The sequence below is a fragment of the Ammospiza nelsoni genome, chromosome 35 (assembly GCF_027579445.1).
Source record: "Ammospiza nelsoni isolate bAmmNel1 chromosome 35, bAmmNel1.pri, whole genome shotgun sequence".
NCBI classification, from domain to species: Eukaryota; Metazoa; Chordata; class Aves; order Passeriformes; family Passerellidae; genus Ammospiza; species Ammospiza nelsoni.
The window spans coordinates 1,961,469-1,982,483 of record NC_080667.1 but is presented as its reverse complement, the minus strand read 5'-3'; the positions used below and the strand labels follow the sequence as shown (position 1 = coordinate 1,982,483).

Here is a 21,015-nt window from a genome sequence, read left to right as displayed (position 1 = left end):
GGAGGAAACCCCTCCACCCCTGACAGAAAAACGGAGGAACCCCCTCCAGCCCTCACGGTAAACGAGAGGAACCCCGTCCAGCCCTCACGCAAAGAGGGAGGAAACCCCTGCACCCCTCACGACTCCTGCACAGCTTAAGAGAGGCAGAAAGTCCCCGCTCCCCTCACAGAAAAAGGAAGGAACTCCCTCCACCCGTCACGGCTCCTGCACACCGAAAGAACGGCAGTAAAGTCCCCCCTCCCACAACTCGCGCCCCGCCCCGCGCATGCGCAGTGCTAAAAGGAGCTCCCCTCCAATCCCCCCGCGTGCCCTCCCCTCACGCTTCCCGCCGCGCGCACGCGCCCCGCGCCCCACGCCTCACCTCCGCCGCCCGCCTCAGCCGCCGCAGCTGCTCCGCCCTCACCTCTTCCCGCCGCGTTGGTTCCTCTTTCCTCCCGCGGCTGCTCCCCGCTCCTTCCCCGGCGCGTTCCGGTACGGCGGCGGGCGGGAGGGGGCGGCGGGGGGGGGCGGGAGGTGTGAGGGGGAGGGGGAGCGGCGCGCGCCGGGCTGGGCGGGGCTGCGCGTGCGCAGCCGATGTGCCAGGGGGCGGTGGTGCCGGTGCGGCGCATGCGCAATGGCCCGGTGAGGGTTTGTGGTGAATGTAGGCTTTAATTTAAAATTACCGCGACTTAAATTAACGGGGTTTGAGGGGTTTGTAGTGGTGTGAGCAGCCCCTGGGCATACACAGTAATCCGTGCGTGTGGGAGCCACAGGATCTCCCTGGATCCCCCCATTTTTTTGTGCCCCCCCCCATATAAACAGCGGTTTGTTTAGGGTAGGGCCAAGAAATAAACAGCAGAACCGATAAATAAATAATAGGGCGCACAAATAACGAACTGTGTGGAGATTACAGCGCCACGGGTGGGGGGTGTTATAACCCCGGCTGGGGCTGGGGCAGTCCCCCTTTGTGGTGTCCCCGTTTGTGAGTTTCCTCCGTTATGGGATGTCCCCGTTTATGGGGTGTCCCTGTTAATGGGGTACCCCCGTTTATGTGTCCCCGTTTTTGGGGTGTCCCCGTTTATGGGCATCCTCGTTTATGGTATCCCTGTTTACGGTGTCTGCATTTACAGGTACCCTCTCTTAAAGGGGTGTCCCTGTTAAAGGGGTACCCCCGTTAAGGGGTTCCCCCCGTGTTTGGGGTTTCCCCGTTAATAAGGTATCCCTGTTAATGGTGTCACCGTGTTTGGGGTGTCCCCATTAATAGGGTGTCCTTGTTAATGATGTCTCTGTTAATGGGGTGTCCCTGGCAACGGGGTGCCCCCATCAATAGGGTGTCCCTGTTAATGGGATGTCCCCGTTAATGGGGTGTCCCCGTTAATAGGGTGTCTCCATCAGTTTGGGGGTGTCCCCCTGGCAGTTTTGGGGTGCCATGGGGCGCTCCTCCAAGGACAAGCGGGACATTTATTACCGGCTGGCCAAGGAGGGCGGCTGGAGAGCCCGCAGCGCCTTCAAACTGCTGCAGCTGGAGCAGCGATTCCAGCTCCTCAAGGGTACGGGGGGACTGGGGATGGGAATGGAGAAACCGGGAATGGGGGGAATAGGGGCGAGCTGGGGGAGTGGGGAATGGGGGGGAGCTGGGGAAATGGATGGACTGGGAGGGACTGGGGGAACTGAGGAATGGGGGAGAGTGGGGGGAATGAAGGGACTTGGGGGGGGGAATGGGGGGAGCTGGGGGGATGGGGGGGAGTGGGGGATTGAGAGAATGGGGGGACTGGGGAAATGGGGAATGGGGGGGAGTGGGGAGACTGGGGGGAGCTGGGGGAGTGGGGGGAACTGAGGAATGGGGGAGATTGGGGAAATGGGAGGATTGGGGGGACTGGGGGGACTGGGAGGAACTGCGGGAATTGAGAGAACGGGAGGAGGTCGGGGAATGGGGGAAACTGGTGGGGGTGGTCCCAGGGAGCATTGGTGTAACTGGGATCACTGGTGTGACTGGTTCTAACTGGCTCCCAGGGGTCTGGGATCACTTACAGGAACCGGTGTGTAACTGGTGTGTAACTGGTGTGTAACTGGTGTAACTGGGCTCCCGGGGGTCTGGAATCACTGTGTAACTGATCTTAACTGGTTTAACTGGTCTCACTGGGCACCCAGGGGTCTGGGATCACTGTCTAACTGGTCTAACTGGTCTAACTGGTCTGCCAGGGGTCCAGCGGGCCGTGGATCTTTGTGCTGCCCCCGGGAGCTGGAGCCAGGTGCTGAGCCGGCACCTCAGGTGGGACTGGGAGGGACTGGGAGCACTGGGGGGCACTGTGAGGGTCACTGCGGGCACTGGGAGGGCACTGGGAGTACTGGGAATATTGGGGGCACTGGGAGCCCCAAACTGAGGGTCTGGGAGTGCTGGTTTGGGGGTCTTAGGCTGGGAATGGGAGCACTGGGAGTCCCACACTGGGGTACTGGAAATCCTGCTTTGGGACCCAACTGAACTGGTGCTGCCAACTGGGTGAACTGGGAGGACTGGGATTCCCAGTTTGGAACTGGAGGGAGCTCAGAGAGGTTTGGTTGGGGGTCCCAGGGGGGCACTGGGGGTATGGGGGGACACTGGGGGTCCCAGGGGGGCACTGGGGGTATGGGGGGACACTGGGGGGGTCACTGGGGGGGTTACTGGGGGTTTGGGGGTCACTGGGGGGGGTCACTGGGTGTTTGGGGGGTCACTAGGGGGGTCACAGGGTACCCACCCCCCTGCCCCCCCCCCAGGGGCCCCGAGGGCTCCCCAGCCCAGGTGGTGGCCGTGGATCTCCAGGCCATGGCGCCGCTGCCGGGGGTGCTGCAGATCCAGGGGGACATCACCAAGGTGGGGACACCCCCAAAACCCCACCTGAGCCCCCCAAAACCCTCTGACCCCTCCCTGAGCCCCCCCGCATGGTGCTCCCCATCCAGGGGGCCATCACCAAGGTGTGGACACCCCCAAAATCTCCTGAGCCCCCCAAAAGCCCCTGAGCCCCCCCAAACCTTCTGAGCCCCTCAAAACCCCCTGAGCTTCCCCCAAATTCACCCTGAGCCCCCCATGCCCTCTGAACCCCCCAAAACCCCCTGAGCCCCCCTCAAATACCTTGAGCCCCCCTCAAATACCTTGAGCCCCCCAAATTCCCCCTGAGCCTCACCATGGCCCCGTCATCCAGGGGGCCATCACCGAGGTGTGGACACCCCCAAAACCCACTGAGCCCCCCCAAAACCCTCTGAACCCCTCTGAGCTCCCCCAAATACCCTGAGCCCCCCAAAACCCTCTGAGCTCTCCTATATCCCCCCCTCCATCAAGGTCATCACCAAGGTGGGGACCTCCCCCAAAACCCCCTGAGTCCCCCAAAACCCCCATCTCAGACCCCCAAAACCCCCATCTCAGACCCCCAAAAAACCCCTGAGCCCCCCAAAACCCCCATCTCAGCCCCCCAAAAAACCCCCGAGCCCCCCAAAACCACCATCTCAGCCCCCCAAAAAACCCCTGAGCCCCCCAAAACCCCCATCTCAGCCCCCCAAAACCCCCATCTGAGCCACCCAAAAAACCCCTGAGCCCCCCAAAACCCCCCTTTGAGCCTCTCCAAACCCCTCTGAGCCCCCCCAAACCCCCTCTGAGCGACCCCAACCCCATTTCTCCCCCCAGACTCAATTCCCCCCCAGACCTCAATTACCCCCCCAGACCCCATTTCCCCCCCACCCAAACCCCATTTCCTCCCGTGCCCCTCCGACCCCATTTCCCCTCCCCAGACCCCCTTCCTGCCCCCCATTTACCCCCCCAGACCCCATTCCTGCCCCCCAGACCCCATTTCTGATCCCATTTACCCCCCCAGACCCCATTCCTGCCCCCATTTACCCCCCCAGACCCCATTCCTGACCCCCAGACCCATTCTTGCCCCCATTCCTGACCCCATTTCCCCCCCAGGTCCCCAGACCCCAATAACCCCCCCAGATCCCATTCCTGCCCCCATTCCCCCTGTGCCCCCCAGACCCCATTAACCCCTTCCTGCCCCATTTTCCCCCATGCCCCCAAACCCGATTAACCTTTTCCTGCCCCCACTCCCCCCAGGCCCCCAGACCCCATTAACCCCTTCCTGCCCCCATTCCTGCCCCCATTCCTACCCCCATTCCCCCCCCTGGCCCGCAGACCCCATTAACCCCCTAGACCCCATTCCTGACCCTGTTCCTGCCCCCATTCCTGCCCCCATTCCCCCCATGCTCCCCAGACCCTATTAACCCCTTCCTGTCCTCATATCCCCCATGCCCCACAGACCCCAGTAACCCCCCAGACCCTATTAGCCCCTTCTTGCCCCCATTCCCCCAGACTCCAATAACCCCTCCCAGACCCCATTAACCCCTTCCTGCCCCCATTCCCCCAGACCCCAATAACCACCCAGACCCCATTAACCCCTTCCTGCCCCCATGTCCCCCAGACCCCAATAACCACCCAGACCCCATTAACCCCTTCCTGCCCCCATTCCCCCAGACCCCAATAACCCCTCCCAGACCCCATTAACCCCTTCCTGCCCCCATTCCCCCAGACCCCAATAACCCCTCCCAGACCCCATTAACCCCTTCCTGCCCCCATTCCCCCCCGCCCCGTGCCCCCCAGGCCTCCAGACCTCATTAACCCCCTAGACCCCATTAACCCCCTCCTGCCCCCCAGACCCCATTAACCCCTTCCTGCCCCCCAGATCCCAAAAACCCCCCCAGACCCCATTAACCCCTTCCTGCCCCCATTGCTGCCCCCCAGGCCTCCACGGCCGAGGAGATCCGGCGCCACTTCGAGGGGCACCCGGCTGACCTGGTGGTCTGTGATGGGGCCCCTGACGGTGAGTTTTGGGGGGGCTGGGCCCGGGGGGGCACCTAAACCCCAACCCCCCCCCAAAAAAAACCCCCCTGACCCCCAAACTGCCCCCACAGTAACGGGGCTGCACGACCTCGACGAGTACATCCAGGCCCAGCTGCTGCTGGCTGTAAGTGTGGGGGTTCAACCCCCCAAACCCCCCCCCAAAACTGCCTGGGGAGCCCCCAAACCCCCCCCAAAATCCCCTTTTGGGGTCTCCCCTCCTCCAGGCCCTGAACATCACCACCCACGTCCTGAAGAAGGGCGGCACCTTCGTGGCCAAGGTGAGTCCCCCCAAAACGAGGGGGGGTCTGGAGTCCCCCATCCCCACAAAGGGGGTGCTGCCCCCCCTCGGTGGCCCCAAAAAGGGGGCGCTGACCCCGCTGCCCCCCCAGATTTTCCGTGGCAAGGACGTGACCCTGCTCTACTCGCAGCTGCGCCTCTTCTTCCCCGACGTCACCTGCGCCAAGCCCCGCAGCAGCCGCAACTCCAGCATCGGTGGGGGCCCCCCCAAACCCCTGGGGACCCCCACATCTGACTGGGGACCCCCCCTGAGTGTGGGGGGCCCCCCTGACCCCGTGTTTTGGCAGAGGCGTTCGTGGTGTGCCGTGGGTACAGCCCCCCCGAGGGCTTCGTGCCCAGCATGGAGAACCCCCTGCTGGAGCCCGAGGCTGGTGAGGGCATGGGGGCATTTTGGGGGCATTTTGGGGTCCCTGGGGGGCACTGATGGGATTTTGGGGTCTCTGGGGGGCACTGGGAGTTGTCTGGGGATGTTCTGAGGGGTCCCAGGGGGGATTTTGGGGATCCCTGGGGAGGTTTTGGGGTCTGTGATGGCATTTTAGGGTGTTTAGGGGTCACTGGCAGGTGTCTGGGGACATTCTGAGGGATTCCTGATGGGATTTTGGGGTGTCTGGGGGGTATTGGGAGATGCCTGGGGGCATTCTAAGATGTCTGGGGGGGATTTTGGGGTCCCTGGCAGAGATTTAGGGGGTCCCTGATGGGATTTTGGGGTGTCTGGGGGTCACTGAGAGGTATCTGGGGACATTCTGAGGGGTCCCTGGGAAGGTTTTGGGCTCCCTGATGGGATTTTGGGGTGTGTGGAGGTCACTGGGAGGTGTCTGGGGATATTCTAAGGGGTCCCACGGGGAATTTTGGGGGTTCCTGGGGAGGTTTTGGGGTCCGTGATGGCATTTTAGGGTGTTCAGGGGTCACTGGCAGGTGTCTGGGGATGTTCTGAGGGGCTCCTGGGGGATTTTGGGGTGTTCAGGGGTCATTGGGAGATGCCTGGGGGCATTCTAAGGTGTCTGGGGGGGGGATTTTGGGGGTCCCTGATGGGATTTTGGGGTGTCTGGGGGGCACTGAGAGGTGTCTGGGGACATTCTGAGGGGTCCCTGGGAAGGTTTTGGGGTCCGTGATGGGATTTTGGGGTGTCTTGCAGTCACTGGGAGGTGTCTGGGGATGTTCTGAGGGGTCCCTGGGGGATTTTGGGGTGTCTGAGGGTCATTGGGAGGTGTCTGGAGTCCATCTGAGGGGTCCCAGGGGGGATTTGGGGGGGTCCCTGTGGAGGTTTTGGGGGGCACTGGGGGGATTTTGGGGTCTCTGGGGGGCACTGGAGGTGTCTGGAGTCCATCTGAGGGGTCCAAGGGGGGATTTTGGGGTGTTCAGGGGTCACTGGGAGGTGTCTGGGGACATTCTGAGGGATCCCTGATGGGATTTTGGGCGTTCCTGGCAGGATTTTGGGGTGTCTGGGGGGACATTCTGAGGGGTCTCAGGGATATTTTGGGTTGTCTGGGGGCCACTAGGTGTCTGGGGGTGTTCTAAGGGTCCCTGATGGGATTTTGGGGTGTTCAGGGGTCATTGGGAGATGCCTGGGGACATTCTGAGGGATCCCAGGGGGCTTTGGGGGCCCCTGGGGAGGTTTTGGGGTCCCTGATGGGATTTTGGGGTGTCTGGGGGTCAATGGGAGGTGTCTGGGGACATTCTGGGGGTCCTTGGGGGGATTTTGGGGTGTCTGGGGGAGTTGGGGGGGTCCTGGAGGAGCACTGGGGGCATTGCCAGGGGTCACTGAGGGGTCTCTGTGGGAATTCTGGGGGTTCCTGGGGGGATTTTGGGGTGTCTGGGGGCACTGGGAGGTGTCTGGGGAAATTTTGAGGGGTCCCTGGCAGGATTTTGGGGGTCCCTGGGGACATTTTGGGGTCCTTGATGGCATATTGGGGTGTTCAGGGGTCATTAGGAGTTGTCTGGGGATGTTCTAAGGGTCCCTGATGGGATTTTGGGGTGTCTGGGGTCATTGGGAGGTGTCTGGGGACATTCTAAGGGGTCCCAGGGGGGATTTGGGGGGTCCCTGTGGAGGTTTTGGGGGGCACTGGGGGGATTTTGGGGTCTCTCGGGGGCACTGGAGGTGTCTGGAGTCCATCTGAGGGGTCCCAGGAGGGATTTTGGGGTGTCTGGGGGTCACTGGGAGGTGTCTGGGGACATTGTGGGGGTCCTTGGGGGAATTTTGGGGTCCCTGGGGGAGTTGGGGGGGTCCTGGGGAGCACTGGGGGCATTGCCAGGGGTCACTGAGAGTCCCTGGGGGAATTCTGGGGGTTCCTGGTGGAATTTTGGGGTGTCTGGGGGGTCATTGGGAGGTCTCAAGGGACATTTTGAGTAGTCCTTGGGGGAATTTTGGGGGTCCCTGGGGACGTTTTGGGGGTTCCTGACAGGATTTTGGGGATCCCTGGGGGGATTTTGGGGTCTCTGAGGGCCATTGGGGGATCCCTGCTGTTTTGTGGGGGGAATTGGGATCCCTGAGGATTTGGGGTGTCCCAATGCCCCCCTTTGGGGTGGGGGTTGGATTTGGGGTTGGACTTGGGGTGCCCATGGGATTTGGGGTGCCCCAATGGGATTTGGGGTGCCCCAATGGGATTTGGGGTTGGATTTGGTGTGCCCCAGTCAGATCTGGGGTGCCCATGGGATTTGGGGTGCTCCAATGGGATTTGGGGTCAGATTTGAGGTACCACAGTAGGATTTGGGGTGCCCCACTGGGATTTGGGGTTGGATTTAGGGTACCCAATGGGATTTGGGGTGCCCACGGTATTTAGGGTGCCCAGTTGGATTTGGGGCTGGATTTTAGGTACTTGATGGGATTTGGGGTGACCCCCAGTGGTATTTGGGGTTGGATTTGGGGTGCCCATTCGATTTGGGGTGTCCCAGTCAGATTTGGGGTGCCCAATGGTAATGGGGGTGCCCCCAATGTTATTTAGGGTGCCCATTGGATTTGGGGTGCCCCCAGTGTCATTTGGGATTGGATTTGAGATACCAAATGTTATTTGGGGTCCCCCCAATGTCATTTGTGGTTGGATTTGGGGTGCCCACGATATTTGGGGTGCCCAATGGTATTTGGGGTTCTCCCCAATGTTATTTGGGGTGCCCCGATGGGATTTGGGGTGCCCAATGGTATTTGGGGTCCCCCCCGATGCCATTTGGTGTCCCAGGTCTGGCCCTGTCGCGTCTCTCGGGCCCCTCCCGGGTCATCGTTCCCTTCGTGGCCTGCGGGGACCTGAGCGCCTTCGACCCCGACCGCACGTACCCGCTGCAGGTGTGGACTGGGATGGACTGGGATGGACTGGGATGGGAAACTGGGAATGGGGAACTGGGATGGGAAACTGGGAACGGGAATGGGGAACTGGGAATGGGAATGGGGAACTGGGAACGGGAAACTGGGAACGGGAATGGGAAACTGGGAATGGGAATGGGGAACTGGAATGGGAAACTGGGAACGGGAATGGGAAACTGGGAATGGGAATGGGGAACTGGGAATGGGAAACTGGGAATGGGAATGGGGAACTGGGAATGGGAATGGGGAACTGGGAACTGGGAATGGGGAAGTGGTAATGGGAAACTGGGAACGGGAATGGGAAACTGGGAATGGGAATGAGGAACTGGGAATGGGAATGAGGAACTGGGAATGGGAATGGGGAACTGGGAATGGGGAACTGGGAATGGGAAACTGGGAACGGGAATGGGGAACTGGGAATGGGAAACTGGGAACGGGAATGGGGAACTGGGAACGGGACCTGAGCACCTTCGACCCTGACTGCACATACCCGCTGCAGGTATGGACTGGGGAAACTGGGATGGACTGGGATGGCAAACTGGGAATGGGAATGGGAAACTGGGAATGGGAATGGGGAACTGGGAATGGGAAACTGGGAATGGGAATGGGGAACTGGGAATGGGGAACTGGGAACAGGACCTGAGCACCTTCAACCCTGACTGCACGTACCCGCTGCAGGTATGGACTGGGATGGACTGGGAATGGGAATGGGAAACTGGGGGGACTGGGATGGGAAACTGGGGGGGACTGGGGAGAGTGGGAATGGGGAATGGGGGATGGGACTCAGAATGGGAAACTGGGGGGACTGGGACTGGGGGGCATTGGGAGAGGGACTGGGGGAGAACTGGGAATGGGACTGGGAGGGCTGGGGAAACTGGGGAAGGGACTGGGAAACAGGGGGATTGGGGAAGTGGAGGGGACTGGGAGCACTGGGGGGGGACTGGGAGGGACTGGGGCAGCTCCTGGAGCCACTGGGAGGGACTGGGCCATACTGGTAAGGACTGGGCCATACTGGTCCGTACTGGTCACCCACCCCACGCTGTCCCCCCTCAGCTGGAGCCGTCCCGCCCGTACCGTTACACGCCGCCCCCCGCCCCGCCCATCGCCCCCCCGTACGCCCGGGCCTGCCGCCTGCGCCGGGGCGGGAAACCGGGAACGGACACGGACACGGGGGGGCACGGGGGGAAACCGGGAACGGACACGGACACGGACACGGGGGGGCACGGGGGGAAACCGGGAACGGACACGGACACGGACACGGGGGGGCACGGGGGGAAACCGGGAACGGACACGGAGGAGCAGGGAGAGCAACGGGAGGAACAGGAAGGAGCCTCGTGTGAGGGGATGAGCGTGCAAAGAGCCCCATGGGGGGAGATGGGTGTGCAAGGAGCCCCCCAGGAGGACACGAGTGTGCAAGGGGCCCCGTGTGAGGGGGACAGAGCCTCGTGTGGGATGAGCGTGCAAGGACCTCCTCAGGAGGGGGAAGGAGCCCCGTGTGAGGAGCTGCACCAGCTCAGCGTTTTGGACTGAAACTGGGGTGTGCAAGGACCCCCTGGGTGTGCAAAGACCCCCGTGGTGCAGCCCCCCAGGACCGCCCCCAATAAATCCCCCCTGCTCCACTCCCGGGGCTGCAGCGCCTTTATTGCAGTGAAGGGGGGCTGGGGGATTTGGGGGGACCCTCGAGGGTTTGGGAGGACCCCAGATCTGGGGGGATTTGGGGGACCCCTTGTGGTGTTTAAAAATCCCCCTGGGGTTTGGGGGAACCCCCTCAGCCTTGGGGTGCCCGGGGGAACTTTGGGGCTCCCTGGGGAACCCCTGAACTCTGGGGGTCCCTGGGGTTTGAGGGGTTCGCCCAGGCTGGGGGCTGAGAGGGTGCCCGGAGCTTTGGGGGTTCCTGGAGGAGCTGGTGAGGGTTTTGGGGTATCCCCGGTTTTGGGGTGTCCCCAGCTCCAGGGTACCTCGTTTTGGGGTGCCTGGGGCTTTGGGGGTTCCTGGGTGGGATGTTGAGGATTTTGGGGTGCCCCATTCTGGGGTGTCCCGTTTCTGGGTCCCTGGAGCTTTGTGGGTTCCTGGAGGGGCTGGTGAGGGTTTTGGGGTGCCCCATTCCGGTGTCCCCATTCCAGGGTCCCCCATTTTGGGATGCCCGAAGCTTTGGGGGTTCCTGGGTAGGCTGGTGCGGGTTTGGGGGTGTCCCCAGTTTTGGGGTGCCCAGAGCTTTGTGGGTTCCTGGAGGGGATAGTGATGGTTTTGGGGATCCCTGGAGCTTTGTGGGTTCCTGGGTGGGCTGGTGAGGGTTTTGGGGTGCCCCATTCTGGGCTGGGATGATGGGGGTTTTGGGGTTTCCCCAGTTTCGGGGTGCCCATTTTGGGGTGCCCCTGTCAGTCCTTGCCCCGCGAGGCCTTGGCGTTGGCGCGCAGCAGTTGGGGGTTTCTGGGGGGGGGGGGGTTTATTGGGGGTTTTGGGGTGTCCCCGGTTTTGGGGTGTCCCCAGTTTTGGGATGAGGGTTTCGGGGTGCCCCCATCTCAGTCCTTGCCCCGCGAGGCCTCGGCGTTGGCGCACAGCCGTTGGGGGTTTCTGGGGGGGGTTTATTGGGGGTTTTGGGGTGTCCCCGGTTTCGGGGTGCCCATTTTGGGGTGCCCCCGTCAGTCCTTGCCCCGCGAGGCCTCGGCGTTGGCGCGCAGCACGGCGCCCGGGCTGGGGTACGGCCGCTGCTGGAACAGGGGCCCGGCCGCCGTCGTGTCCGCGCCCGTCTTGGCCTCGTTGCGCTTGGGCAGCCCCGTGGACCACGTCCCGCTGGGGGGCACCGGGAATGGGAGTAAGGGGGTACCCCAAAACACGGGCACCCCCAAATCACCCCAAAATTCGCCCCAAAACTCCCCCCAAAACCCGGGGCACCCAAAACACGGGGCGCCCCAAAACCCCCTTCAAACCCCCCCAAACCCCTGCCCAAACCCAGGGCACCCCCAAACGCCCCCGCAAAACCTCCCCCAAACCCGGGGTACCTCAAACCCCCCCAAAATTCGAGCACCCCAAAACCCAACCCCCCCCCCCCTCCCCAAACCCCGGGCACCCTAAAACCACCCCCAAACCCCCCCCCCAAACCCCTCCCCAAATCCCCCCAAAACTCGGGGCATCCCAAAACCCACCCAAACCCAGGGCACCCCAAACCCCCCCCCAAACCCGGAGCACCCCAAACCCCCCCGCAAAACCCCCCCCCAAGACCCGGGGCACCCCAAACCCCCCCAAAACCCAGAGCACCCCAAAACCCCCCCCAAAACCCGGGGCATCCCCAAACTCCCCCACAAAACCCAGAGCACCCCAAAGCCCCCCGTTAGCCCAGCCCGTACCGGGGCGCGTCCGAGTAGGCGCTGGGGTCCATCGGGTCCAGCTCCTCGTCCTTGCGGCCGCCTGGGGGGCACAGGGGGGTCAGCACAGCCCCAGAGCACCCCAGAATCCTGGGGGACCCCCTTGGAACCCCCAAAATCCCCAGGACCCCCCCTCACAGCCCCCAAAATCCCCAGGGGAATCCCCCAGAACGCTCAGAGCCCCCCAAAATCCTGAGGAATCCCCTAAAATCCCAAGGCACCCCTCCCCCAGAATGTTTGGAGCCCCCCAAAATCTTGTGGGATCCCTCCCAGCACACTCAGAGCTCCCCAAAATCCTGGGACCCCCCCTAAACTCCCCAAAATCCCACAACCCTCCCAGAACACTTGGAGCACCCCAAAATCCTTGGGGAAACCCCAGAACCCCCAAAATCCTGAGGGACCCCCCTTGGAACGCTCAGAGCACCCTGAAATCCAGGGGGACCCCACCCAGAACACTCTCAGAGACCCCCAAAATCCCAGGGAGCTCCCCAAGAACACTTGGAGACCCCCAAAATCCCAGGGACACCCCCCAGAACGCTCAGAGCCCCCCAAAATCCTGAGGAATCCCCTCGAAACCCAAGGAACCCCTCCCCCAGCATGCTTGGAGCCCCCCAGAATCTTGGGGGATCTCTGCCTGGAATGCTCAGAGCTCCCCAAAATCCCGGGGGGTCCCTCCTCAGAATCCTCAGAGCCCCCCAAAATCCTGGGGGAATCTGCCTGGAACACATGGAGCCGCCCAAAATCTTGGGGGATCCCTCCTTGAAATGTTCAGAGCCCCCCAAAATCCTGGGACCCCCCGGAATGCTCAGAGCACCCTGAAATCCCTGGGGAACCCCCAGAACCCCTGAAATCCTGAGGGACCCGCCTGCCAAAACGCTTGGAGCACCCCAAAACCCCTGGGGACCCCCCCAAAATTTCGGGGACCCCCCTGGGTACCTTTCTTGCCCTTGGGGTACGGAGCCAGCTCCTCCCGCCGGTGCCCCCGGCGCTCCCGCGGCGCCTCCTCCTTCTCGGGGGGCTCCTCGGCCTCTGCGGAGGCACCGCGGCTCAGGGGGGACCCCAAATCCATGGGGGGAACCCCAGATACCCCTCAGGTTTGGGGGACCCTCCCAAATGGAGTTTGGTGACTCCTCACATTCCCCCGTGGCGTTTGGGGGATCCCCCCCTGGACACCCCTAAGGGGTTTGGGGACCCCCCAATTCCCCCTCGGGGTTTTGGGGACCCCCGAGATCCACCTGCAGGATTTGGGGACTGCCCAGACCACCCACCCGGGGTTTTGGGGGCCCCCATCAGGTTTTGGGGACACCCCCGGTTTTTGGGGTTCCCCCCCGTTTCCCCCTGGCATTTTGGGGCCCCTCCAAGGTTTTGAGGTTCCCCCTAGGTTTTGCCCCCCCCCCGGAGTTTTGGGGTCCCTGCCAGTTCCCCTGCCCAGTTTTTGGGGTCCCCCCCAGGTTTTGGGCATCCCTCCCAGTTTCCCCCCCATGTTTTCGGGACCCTCCCCAACGTTTTGGGGTCCCCACCAGTTTCTCCCCCAGGTTTTGGGGCTCCTCCCGGTTTTGAGGACCTGCCCAAGTTTTGGGGACCCCCCCCAGTTAACCCCCAGGTTTTGGAAACCCCCCCCCCCCGAGTTTTTGGGTTCCTCCCAGATTTTGGGGTTCCCCCAGTTTCCCCTCCAGGTTTTGGGGACTCCCCTGGGTATTGGGATTCCCCCCCCCAGGTTTTGAGGTCCCTCCAAGGTTTTGGGGTTCCCCTGGCTTTTGGGTATGCCCCAGTTTTGGAGTCCTCCCCCGTTTTTGGGCTCCCCCCATTTCGGGGTCCCCCCCATCACCTGCAGCCCCCCGCGCTCTCCGGGCGGGTTTGGTGATGACGGAGTTGGGGTCGCTCGGGGACAGCCACGACACCAGGTCCGTGTCCACGTTCCAGTAATAGGGCAGCCCGCTGCAGGGGACAGGAAATGGGGCTGTGGGACCCCACAGAGCCCCACGGACCCCACAGAGCCCCATAGAGCCCCACGGACCCCACAGAGCCCCATGGATCCTACAGAGCCCCATGGATCCTAGAGAGCCCCATAGAGCCCCATGGATCCTAGAGAGCCCCATAGAGCCCCATGGACCCCACAGAGCCCCATGGATCCTACAGAGCCCCATAGAGCCCCACGGACCCCACAGAGCCGGGGACAGCCATGACACCAGGGCCGTGAGCACGTTCCAGTAATAGGGCAGCCCGCTATAGGGAATGGGGGGGTCCTATGGATCCTATAGAGCCATGGGGTGCCCTATAGAGCCCCACAGACCCCACAGAGCCCCATGGATCCCACAGAGCCCCACAGAGCCCCACAGAGCCCCATGGATCCTACAGAGCCCTATCGAGCCCCACGGACCCCACAGAGCCCCATGGATCCCACAGAGCCCCACAGAGCCCCACAGAGCCCCATGGATCCTACAGAGCCCCATAGAGCCCCACGGACCCCACAGAGCCGGGGCCAGCCACGACACCAGGGCCGTGAGCACGTTGCAGTAATAGGGCAGCCCGCTGTGGGGAACGGGGCTGTGGGACCCATGGGTCTTACAGGGCCATGGAGGAGGCCCTACAGAGCCATGGGGGGAGCTATGGACCCTATAGAGCCCTATGGATCCTATAGGGCTGTGGGGGGTCCTATAGAGCCATGGGGGGGCTATGGACCCTATAGAGCCCTATGGATCCTATAGGGCCATGGGAAGGGCCCTATCGAGCCCCATGGACCCTACAGAGCCCTATGGATCCTATAGGGCTGTGGGGGGCCCTATAGAGCCATGGGGGGGCTATGGACCCTATACAGCCCAGGGGAGGGCCCTGTAGAGCCTTATAGACTCTATAAAGCCCTGACAGATCCTATAGAGCCATGAGGGGCCCTATAGAGCTCAGAGAGGGCCCTATGGATCCTACAAAGACATCGGGGTGGGGGGCAATGGACCTTATAGAGCCCTATGGACCCTACAGAACCATGAGAGAGCCCTACGGACCCTATAGAGCCCAGGGCCCCTATAGAGCCCAGGAAAGGGCCCTATGGACCCTACAGACGCTGGGAGGGGCCCTATGGACCCTAGAGATGCCGATGGACCCTGCAGAGTCCTGAGGAGGCCCTACGGAGCCATGAGAGAGCCTATAGACCCTGTAGAGCCCAGGGAGGGGCCCTATAGAGCTCAGGGGGGGCCCTATGGACCCTACAGACCCTATAGCCCCCAGAGTGCCCAGCAGAGGCTTCTATAGGTGCCCAGCAGCTGTAAAGGGTCCCTGTAGGGCCGGAAAGTGTGACCCTGACCCCACAGGTCCTGAGGGGGGGCGGGTACAGACCCCATAACGCCTGGAGAGGAACCTACAGCACGGGGAGGGTCCCTACAGCCCCTGTGGGGCGTGTGGAGGGGCCCTATAGCCATGGGAACCCCTGAGGAGGAGCCCTATAGATACTATAGGGGCGGGAAAGGACCTATAGGGTCCCTACAGCTAGGAGAGGGTGCTGATAACCCTGGGGGAACCCACAGGAAGGACCCTATGGCCCTATAGGGGGGGTATGGACACCAGGGGTGCTCCTACAGCCCCTGTAGGTGTTCCTACAGCCCCTGTAGGTGTTCCTATAGGCCCTGTAGGTGTTCCTACTGCCCCTACAGGTGTTCCTACAGGCCTCATAGATGTTCCTAGAGGCCCTATAGGACCCAGGGGTTCCCTATAACACCAGGGGGGTTCCCAGAGCCAGCAGGGAGGGTCTCCCCAGGATGGGAGGGGTCTCCCTGTGTGGGAGGGGTCTCACAGGTGGGGAGGGGTCTCCCCAGGATGGGAGGGGTCTCCCTGTGTGGGGAGGGGTCTCCCCAGGATGGGAGGGGTCTCCCTGTGTGGGAGGGGTCTCACAGGTGGGGGAGGGGTCTCCCCAGGATGGGAGGGGTCTCCCTGTGTGGGGAGGGGTCTCCCCAGGATGGGAGGGGTCTCCCTGTGTGGGAGGGGTCTCACAGGTGGGGGAGGGGTCTCCCCAGGATGGGAGGGGTCTCCCTGTGTGGGGAGGGCTCTCACCAGGTGGGGTCGATGACTTTGTACCAGGGCGGCATCAGCCCCTCGAGCCGCGAGGCCTCGTAATCCACGTGGGCGTCGTCGTAATCCTCAGCGATGATCTCCTCCTCGGGCTCTGGGCGGGGGCATCAGCATGGCCACGCCCAGCAGCCCACACCCCGCCCACTGTCACACCCACTGCCCCAATCATCAGCGATGATCTCCTCCTTGGGCTCTGGGCGGGGTTGTCAGACTGACCACGCCCACCAACCAAAACCCCACCCACTGCCACGCCGACTGCCCAATCCACCCCAATCCTCAGCAATGATCTCCTCGGGCTCTGGGTGGGGTATCAGCATGGCCACACCCATCGCCCCAAACCCCGCCCACTGCCACGCCCACTGTCCAAGCCACACTCTCTGTCCAAAGCCCACCCACAACCTTTGGTGTGAATCTCAGGCTCTGGGGCGTGGCCATCAGCCTGACCCCGCCCACTGCCACACCTGCAGCCACACCCAGTGCCCCAGCCCCTCTCCAGTGCTGGGCAATGGGCTGGGGTGGGGCTGGGATGAGAGCCCCGCCCACAGCCCAGAGCCACACCCACCTATGAGCCATGCTCCCTGCCCAGAGCCACACCCACAGCCCAGAGCCACACCCACCCATGAGCCACACCCACCAATGAGCCACACCCACAGCCCAGAGCCACAGCCCAGAGCCACACCCACCAATGAGCCACACCCTGCCCAGAGCCACACCCACAGCCCAGAGCCACACCCACCCATGAGCCACACCCACCCATGAGCCACACCCACAGCCCAGAGCCACACCCACCCATGAGCCACACCCACCAATGAGCCACACCCACAGCCCAGAGCCACAGCCCAGAGCCACACCCACCAATGAGCCACACCCTGCCCAGAGCCACACCCACAGCCCAGAGCCACACCCACCAATGAGCCACACCCACAGCCCAGAGCCACACCCACCCATGAGCCCCACCCTGGCCATAGCGCCACCCACAGCAGAGACCACCACCCACAACTCAGAACCACGCCCACTGCCAATAGCCCCGCCCACTACCCCACCCCCACCTGGCAATCATTACCCGGGGTCTGGGGGCGGGCACACCCAGGTCACGCCCCCAGCCCCACCCACCCAAGCCCCACCCCCTCTCACCCGGCTCCACGTGCTTGAGCAGCCCCCGCTTGGCCAGGCGGGACTGGAGAGCCACGGGCAGCGGCATGGCCGGGGAACGGCACCGGGAACACCGGGATCAGCACCAGAGTCAGACTGCAGAGAACGCCGGGACACGGCGGTCAGCACCGGGACAGCACCAAGAGACAGACTGGGGACAGCACCGGGACAGCACCGGGACACCGGGATAGCACTGGGACAGACTGGGGACAGCACTGGACAGGGGGCAGCACCGGGAATACATTGGGGATAGCACCGGGACAGCACCGGGACAGCACCGGACAGGGGTCAGCACCGGGACATCAGGGGGACAGCACTGGAGACAGACCGGGGACAGCACCAGGAATGCACCGGGAACACCGGGGACAGCGCCTGGGACAGACGGGACAGCAGCGGGACACCGGGGACAGGGGTCAGCACTGGGAATGCTCCGGGACAGATTGGGGACAGCACGGTCTGGGGGCACGGGACAGAGGGGTCAGCACCGGGAACACCCGGGAATACACCGGGAACCACGGGCAACAGACCGGGAATACACCGGGAACCATGAGGAACAGACCGGGAATACACCGGGAACACACCGGGAGCCCCGCAGAGCCCCGGACCCCACTGCGGGCACAGCACGGGGGTGCTCGGTGCCGGGACCCCCCGAACGTCCCCGGGACCCTCAGAGCCCCCTCGGTGTCCCGGGAAACCCCTCGGGCACCGGGGAGAGCCCCGGAACCGGCAAAGGAGCCCCGAGAGCCCTGGAACCCCCCGGGAGCAGCGGGAAGTGCCCCGGGAACCCCAGTTTGGTCGCAGCTCATTCCCAGTTCCCCCGGTTCGGTCTCAGTTGCCCCAGTTCAATCCCAGTTCAGTCCCAGTTACCCCAGTTCGGTCCCAGTTACCCCAGTTCAATCCCAGTTCAATCCCAGTTCAATCCTAGTTACCCCAGCCCGGTCCCAGTTACCCCAGTTCAATCCCAGTTACCCCAGTTCGGTCCCAGTTCAATCCCAGTTACCCCAGTTCGGTCCCAGTTCAATCCCAGTTACCCCAGTTCAATCCCAGTTCAATCCCAGTTCAATCCCAGTTCAATCCCAGTTCAGTCCCAGTTCAATCCCAGTTACCCCAGTTCAATCCCAGTTACCCCAGTTCAATCCCAGTTCAGTCCCAGTTCAGTCCCAGTTCAATCCCAGTTACCCCAGTTCAATCCCAGTTACCCCAGTTCGGTCCCAGTTCAATCCCAGTTACCCCAGTTCGGTCCCAGTTCAATCCCAGTTACCCCAGTTCAATCCCAGTTCAGTCCCAGTTCAATCCCAGTTCAATCCCAGTTCAATCCCAGTTCAGTCCCAGTTCAATCCCAGTTCAATCCCAGTTACCCCAGTTCAATCCCAGTTCAGTCCCAGTTCAATCCCAGTTACCCCAGTTCGGTCCCGGCTCCCACCGGAAGCCGCCCCTGGCCTCGCGCCGCTCACGTGACCTCGCTGCCCCTTTGGCCCCGCCCCCGTTACCCCGGTAACGGCCCGGCGTTTCCGCCGACCACGTGACCCCCTCCGACCAATCAGCCGCGGGACGGCGCGGGCGCCCGGCCAATCAGCGCGCAGGAGCGCGGTGCGCGCGGTGCGGGACCCTCATGGGCGCCGCCATGTTGGGGGGGGCGGCGGCCCCGCGCTGTTTTTGGGGGGTCTCCGTTCAAAATGGCGGCCCTGGGGGCTCCGGGCCCCTCCCGGGCCCACCCCGAGCCCGCTCCGCTCCCCCCCCCCCACGGCACCAGGGCTCCAAAGACACCGGGAACCGAACAGGGGCTCTGCCCCTTTATTAAAACTGTGCTCGAGGGGTCAAAGGTCACCGGGCACGGGTCGGGAGGTCCCTGAGGCGGCCACGGGGGTCACAGTGCAAAGGTCACGCCCCGGAGGTGGGGCAGAGGTCAAAGGTCAGCAGAGCCCTGAGGGGGCAGAGGTCAAAGGTCAGCAGCAAAGGCCCCGGAGGAGAGCAGAGGTCAAAGGTCAGCAACAGGAGGTCACCAGGAGGTCCCTGAGGTTGGGGCCACCAAGAGAGGTCAGAGGGCCAGCACAGGGGTCAGCGGGGTCACAGAGAGGTCAGGGGTCAGAGATCACACAGAGGGGTCAGAGAGGGGTCAGGGGTCACAGAGACATCACAGAGGTCCCACAGAGAGCAGCCGCTCCAGGCAGAGGTCAGAGGTCACCCAGAGGTCAGAGGTCACGGGGTCAGGCCAGGCGGCAGCCCCGGGAGTGGGGCCGGGGGCGGGGCCGGGGTTGGTGGGCGGGGTCTGGGGAGGCCCCGGGGGGGCGGAGCTGCGGGGGGAGGGGGATGGGCTCCCCCAGGAACAGCCCCTCCCATGATGACGATGATGATGATGATGATGATGATGATGATGAAGGCCAGCGGGGACGGCCCCGGCCCCTCCCCCTCCGCAGGGCTGGGGGGGAGCCCCGGGTGGGGGAGGGGCCGGGCCTGGAGGGGTGAGGGGAGGGGGCACAGGGGGTGGGGGGAGGGGAGGGGCCGGGGGCGGCTCCCAGGTCGGGCAGGGAGTGGCGGTGGGGGGAGGGGCCATGGGGGGTGGGTCCGTGGGGGGCGGGGCCGGAGGGGGAGGGGGCGGGGCCGATGGGGGCGGGGCGGGGCGCTGCCCCCAGCTCGGGCAGGGAGTGGCGGTTGGGACCCCCCCGGCGGAACCGGGGCTGCCAGCCTGCGGGGGAGGGGCCCGGTGAGCCCAGTCAGCCCCAGTTCCTCCCAGTTCCTCCCAGTTCCTCCCAGTGAGCCTCTCCAGCGCTGCCCCCAGGGCGCCCAGTAATCCCCCCACTGCTCCCCGTTCCCCACAATCCCAGTCCCCCCCAGTGGTGCCCCCTGGTCCCCCCCACACCCTCCCAGTTCCCCCCAGTTCCCCCCAGTCCCTCCCCATTCTTCCCCCCCAGTCCTTTCCATTGCCCTCCCCACCTTCCCAGTCCCTCCCAGTGCCCTCCCAGTACCCCCCAGTCCCTATCCCAGTTCCTCCCAGTGCTCCCCCAGTCCCTCCCAGCCCCCTCCTGCCCCCCACTCTCCCCATTCTCCCCCAATGCCCTCCCAGTCCCTTCCAGCTCTCCCCAGTCCATCCCATTTCCCCCAGTTCCTCCCAGTCCATCCCAATTCACCCCCGCAGTGCCTCCCACTGCCCCCTCACCCTCCCCATTCTCCCCCAATGCCCTCCCAGTCCCATCCAGTTCCCCCCCAGTCCCATTCCCAGTTCCCCCCAGTCTCACCAGCCGGGGGTGCCCCTCCCCAGGATCGCCTCCGGGGGGCGCTGCGGTGCCCGGGGCTGTTGCTGTTCCCGTTCCCGGTGCTGTTCCCGTTCCCGGTGCTGTTTTTCCCGGTGCTGTTTTTCCCGGTGCTGTTCCCGTTCCCGGTGCTGTCGTTGTCGCTGCCGGGGGCGCAGTGGGGGGAGCAGAAGATTTGCCCCCCCCGGGGCAGGAAGGGCCGGCCCAGCAGGGGGCGCCCGCAGGGGGCACAGCGGAAACAGCCGGGGAGGGGGTGCCAGTGCTGCCCCCTGTGGGTGACGTGGGGGTCCTGCAGGCCTGGGGACAGTGAGAGACAGTGAGGGGACAATGGGGACAGTGAGGGACCCTGGGGACAATGGGGACAGTAAGGGACAGTGAGGGGACAATGGGGACAATGGGGACAGTGAGAGACCCTGGGGACACTGGGGGTGCCAGTGCTGCCCCCTGTGGGTGACGTGGGGATCCTGCAGGCCTGGGGACAGACAGGGGACAATGGGGACAGTGAGGGACCCCCAGACCACCCCGAGGACCCCCACAAACTCCCCCTGAACCCCCTTAGGACCCTCTGGGAGCCCCAAAACTTCCCTGGGGACCCCCACACTGCCCCTGGGGACCCCAAACCCCCACTGGAAACCCCCCATGTACCCCCCCCTAGGGATCCCCAAACCCCCCCAGGGACCCTCTTAGGACCCTCTGGGACCCCCAAACCGCTCCTGGGGACCCCCAAACTACTCCTGAGACCCCTAAACC

The 21,015-nt window shown here is 63.7% G+C and overlaps 3 protein-coding genes across 5 annotated transcripts in view; 1 reads left to right on the top strand and 2 right to left on the bottom strand.

Moving 5' to 3' along the window:
* Positions 1 to 378: 378 nt before the first annotated feature.
* On the top strand, positions 379 to 10,055 carry FTSJ1 (FtsJ RNA 2'-O-methyltransferase 1). 2 transcript variants are annotated; one of them, XM_059491541.1, is made up of 11 exons: positions 379 to 471; positions 1,361 to 1,529; positions 2,182 to 2,251; positions 2,734 to 2,830; positions 4,745 to 4,823; positions 4,915 to 4,967; positions 5,068 to 5,121; positions 5,233 to 5,335; positions 5,428 to 5,511; positions 8,314 to 8,417; positions 9,489 to 10,055. In XM_059491541.1, exons 2-11 carry the CDS (start codon positions 1,409 to 1,411, stop codon positions 9,963 to 9,965), a joined length of 1,242 nt encoding a protein of 413 aa, XP_059347524.1. In that variant the 5' UTR covers positions 379 to 471; positions 1,361 to 1,408; the 3' UTR covers positions 9,966 to 10,055. The 2 variants fall into 2 exon arrangements, with proteins under 2 accessions (XP_059347524.1, XP_059347525.1); XM_059491542.1 differs by having other exon boundaries at positions 401 to 471; positions 1,375 to 1,529.
* On the bottom strand, positions 10,056 to 18,478 carry PQBP1 (polyglutamine binding protein 1). 2 transcript variants are annotated; one of them, XM_059491540.1, is made up of 7 exons: positions 18,415 to 18,478; positions 16,997 to 17,110; positions 15,845 to 15,956; positions 13,629 to 13,738; positions 12,737 to 12,829; positions 11,783 to 11,843; positions 10,056 to 11,228 (listed from the first exon to the last, which is right to left on the bottom strand). In XM_059491540.1, exons 2-7 carry the CDS (start codon positions 17,061 to 17,063, stop codon positions 11,078 to 11,080), a joined length of 594 nt encoding a protein of 197 aa, XP_059347523.1. In that variant the 5' UTR covers positions 17,064 to 17,110; positions 18,415 to 18,478; the 3' UTR covers positions 10,056 to 11,077. The 2 variants fall into 2 exon arrangements, with proteins under 2 accessions (XP_059347523.1, XP_059347522.1); XM_059491539.1 differs by lacking the exon at positions 18,415 to 18,478 and adding an exon at positions 17,882 to 17,895.
* Positions 17,303 to 21,015, bottom strand: part of PRICKLE3 (prickle planar cell polarity protein 3) — a 17,957-nt gene continuing 14,244 nt past the window's right edge. Inside the window, exons 8-12 of the mRNA XM_059491486.1 lie at positions 20,397 to 20,562; positions 20,251 to 20,297; positions 19,541 to 19,700; positions 19,164 to 19,308; positions 17,303 to 17,470 (exon numbers count right to left, since the gene is read on the bottom strand). Of these exons, the coding sequence (XP_059347469.1) occupies positions 17,303 to 17,470; positions 19,164 to 19,308; positions 19,541 to 19,700; positions 20,251 to 20,297; positions 20,397 to 20,562 (686 nt within the window). The remainder of the gene's footprint in view (positions 17,471 to 19,163; positions 19,309 to 19,540; positions 19,701 to 20,250; positions 20,298 to 20,396; positions 20,563 to 21,015) is intronic.

Bases quoted from the DNA above. Each gene is read 5' to 3' on its own strand.
- PQBP1 (XM_059491540.1), bottom strand. From the start codon at position 17,063: ATGCCGCTGCCCGTGGCTCTCCAGTCCCGCCTGGCCAAGCGGGGGCTG. The intron at 13,739-15,844 runs GTGAGAGCCCTC...TGTCCCCTGCAG, and splicing joins AAAGTCATCGACCCCACCTG to CGGGCTGCCCTATTACTGGA. The intron at 12,830-13,628 runs GTGATGGGGGGG...GTGCCTCCGCAG, and splicing joins GAGAGCGCGGGGGGCTGCAG to AGGCCGAGGAGCCCCCCGAG.
- FTSJ1 (XM_059491541.1), top strand. From the start codon at position 1,409: ATGGGGCGCTCCTCCAAGGACAAGCGGGACATTTATTACCGGCTGGCC. The intron at 1,530-2,181 runs GTACGGGGGGAC...CTGGTCTGCCAG, and splicing joins GCGATTCCAGCTCCTCAAGG to GGGTCCAGCGGGCCGTGGAT. The intron at 4,824-4,914 runs GTGAGTTTTGGG...CTGCCCCCACAG, and splicing joins CTGTGATGGGGCCCCTGACG to TAACGGGGCTGCACGACCTC.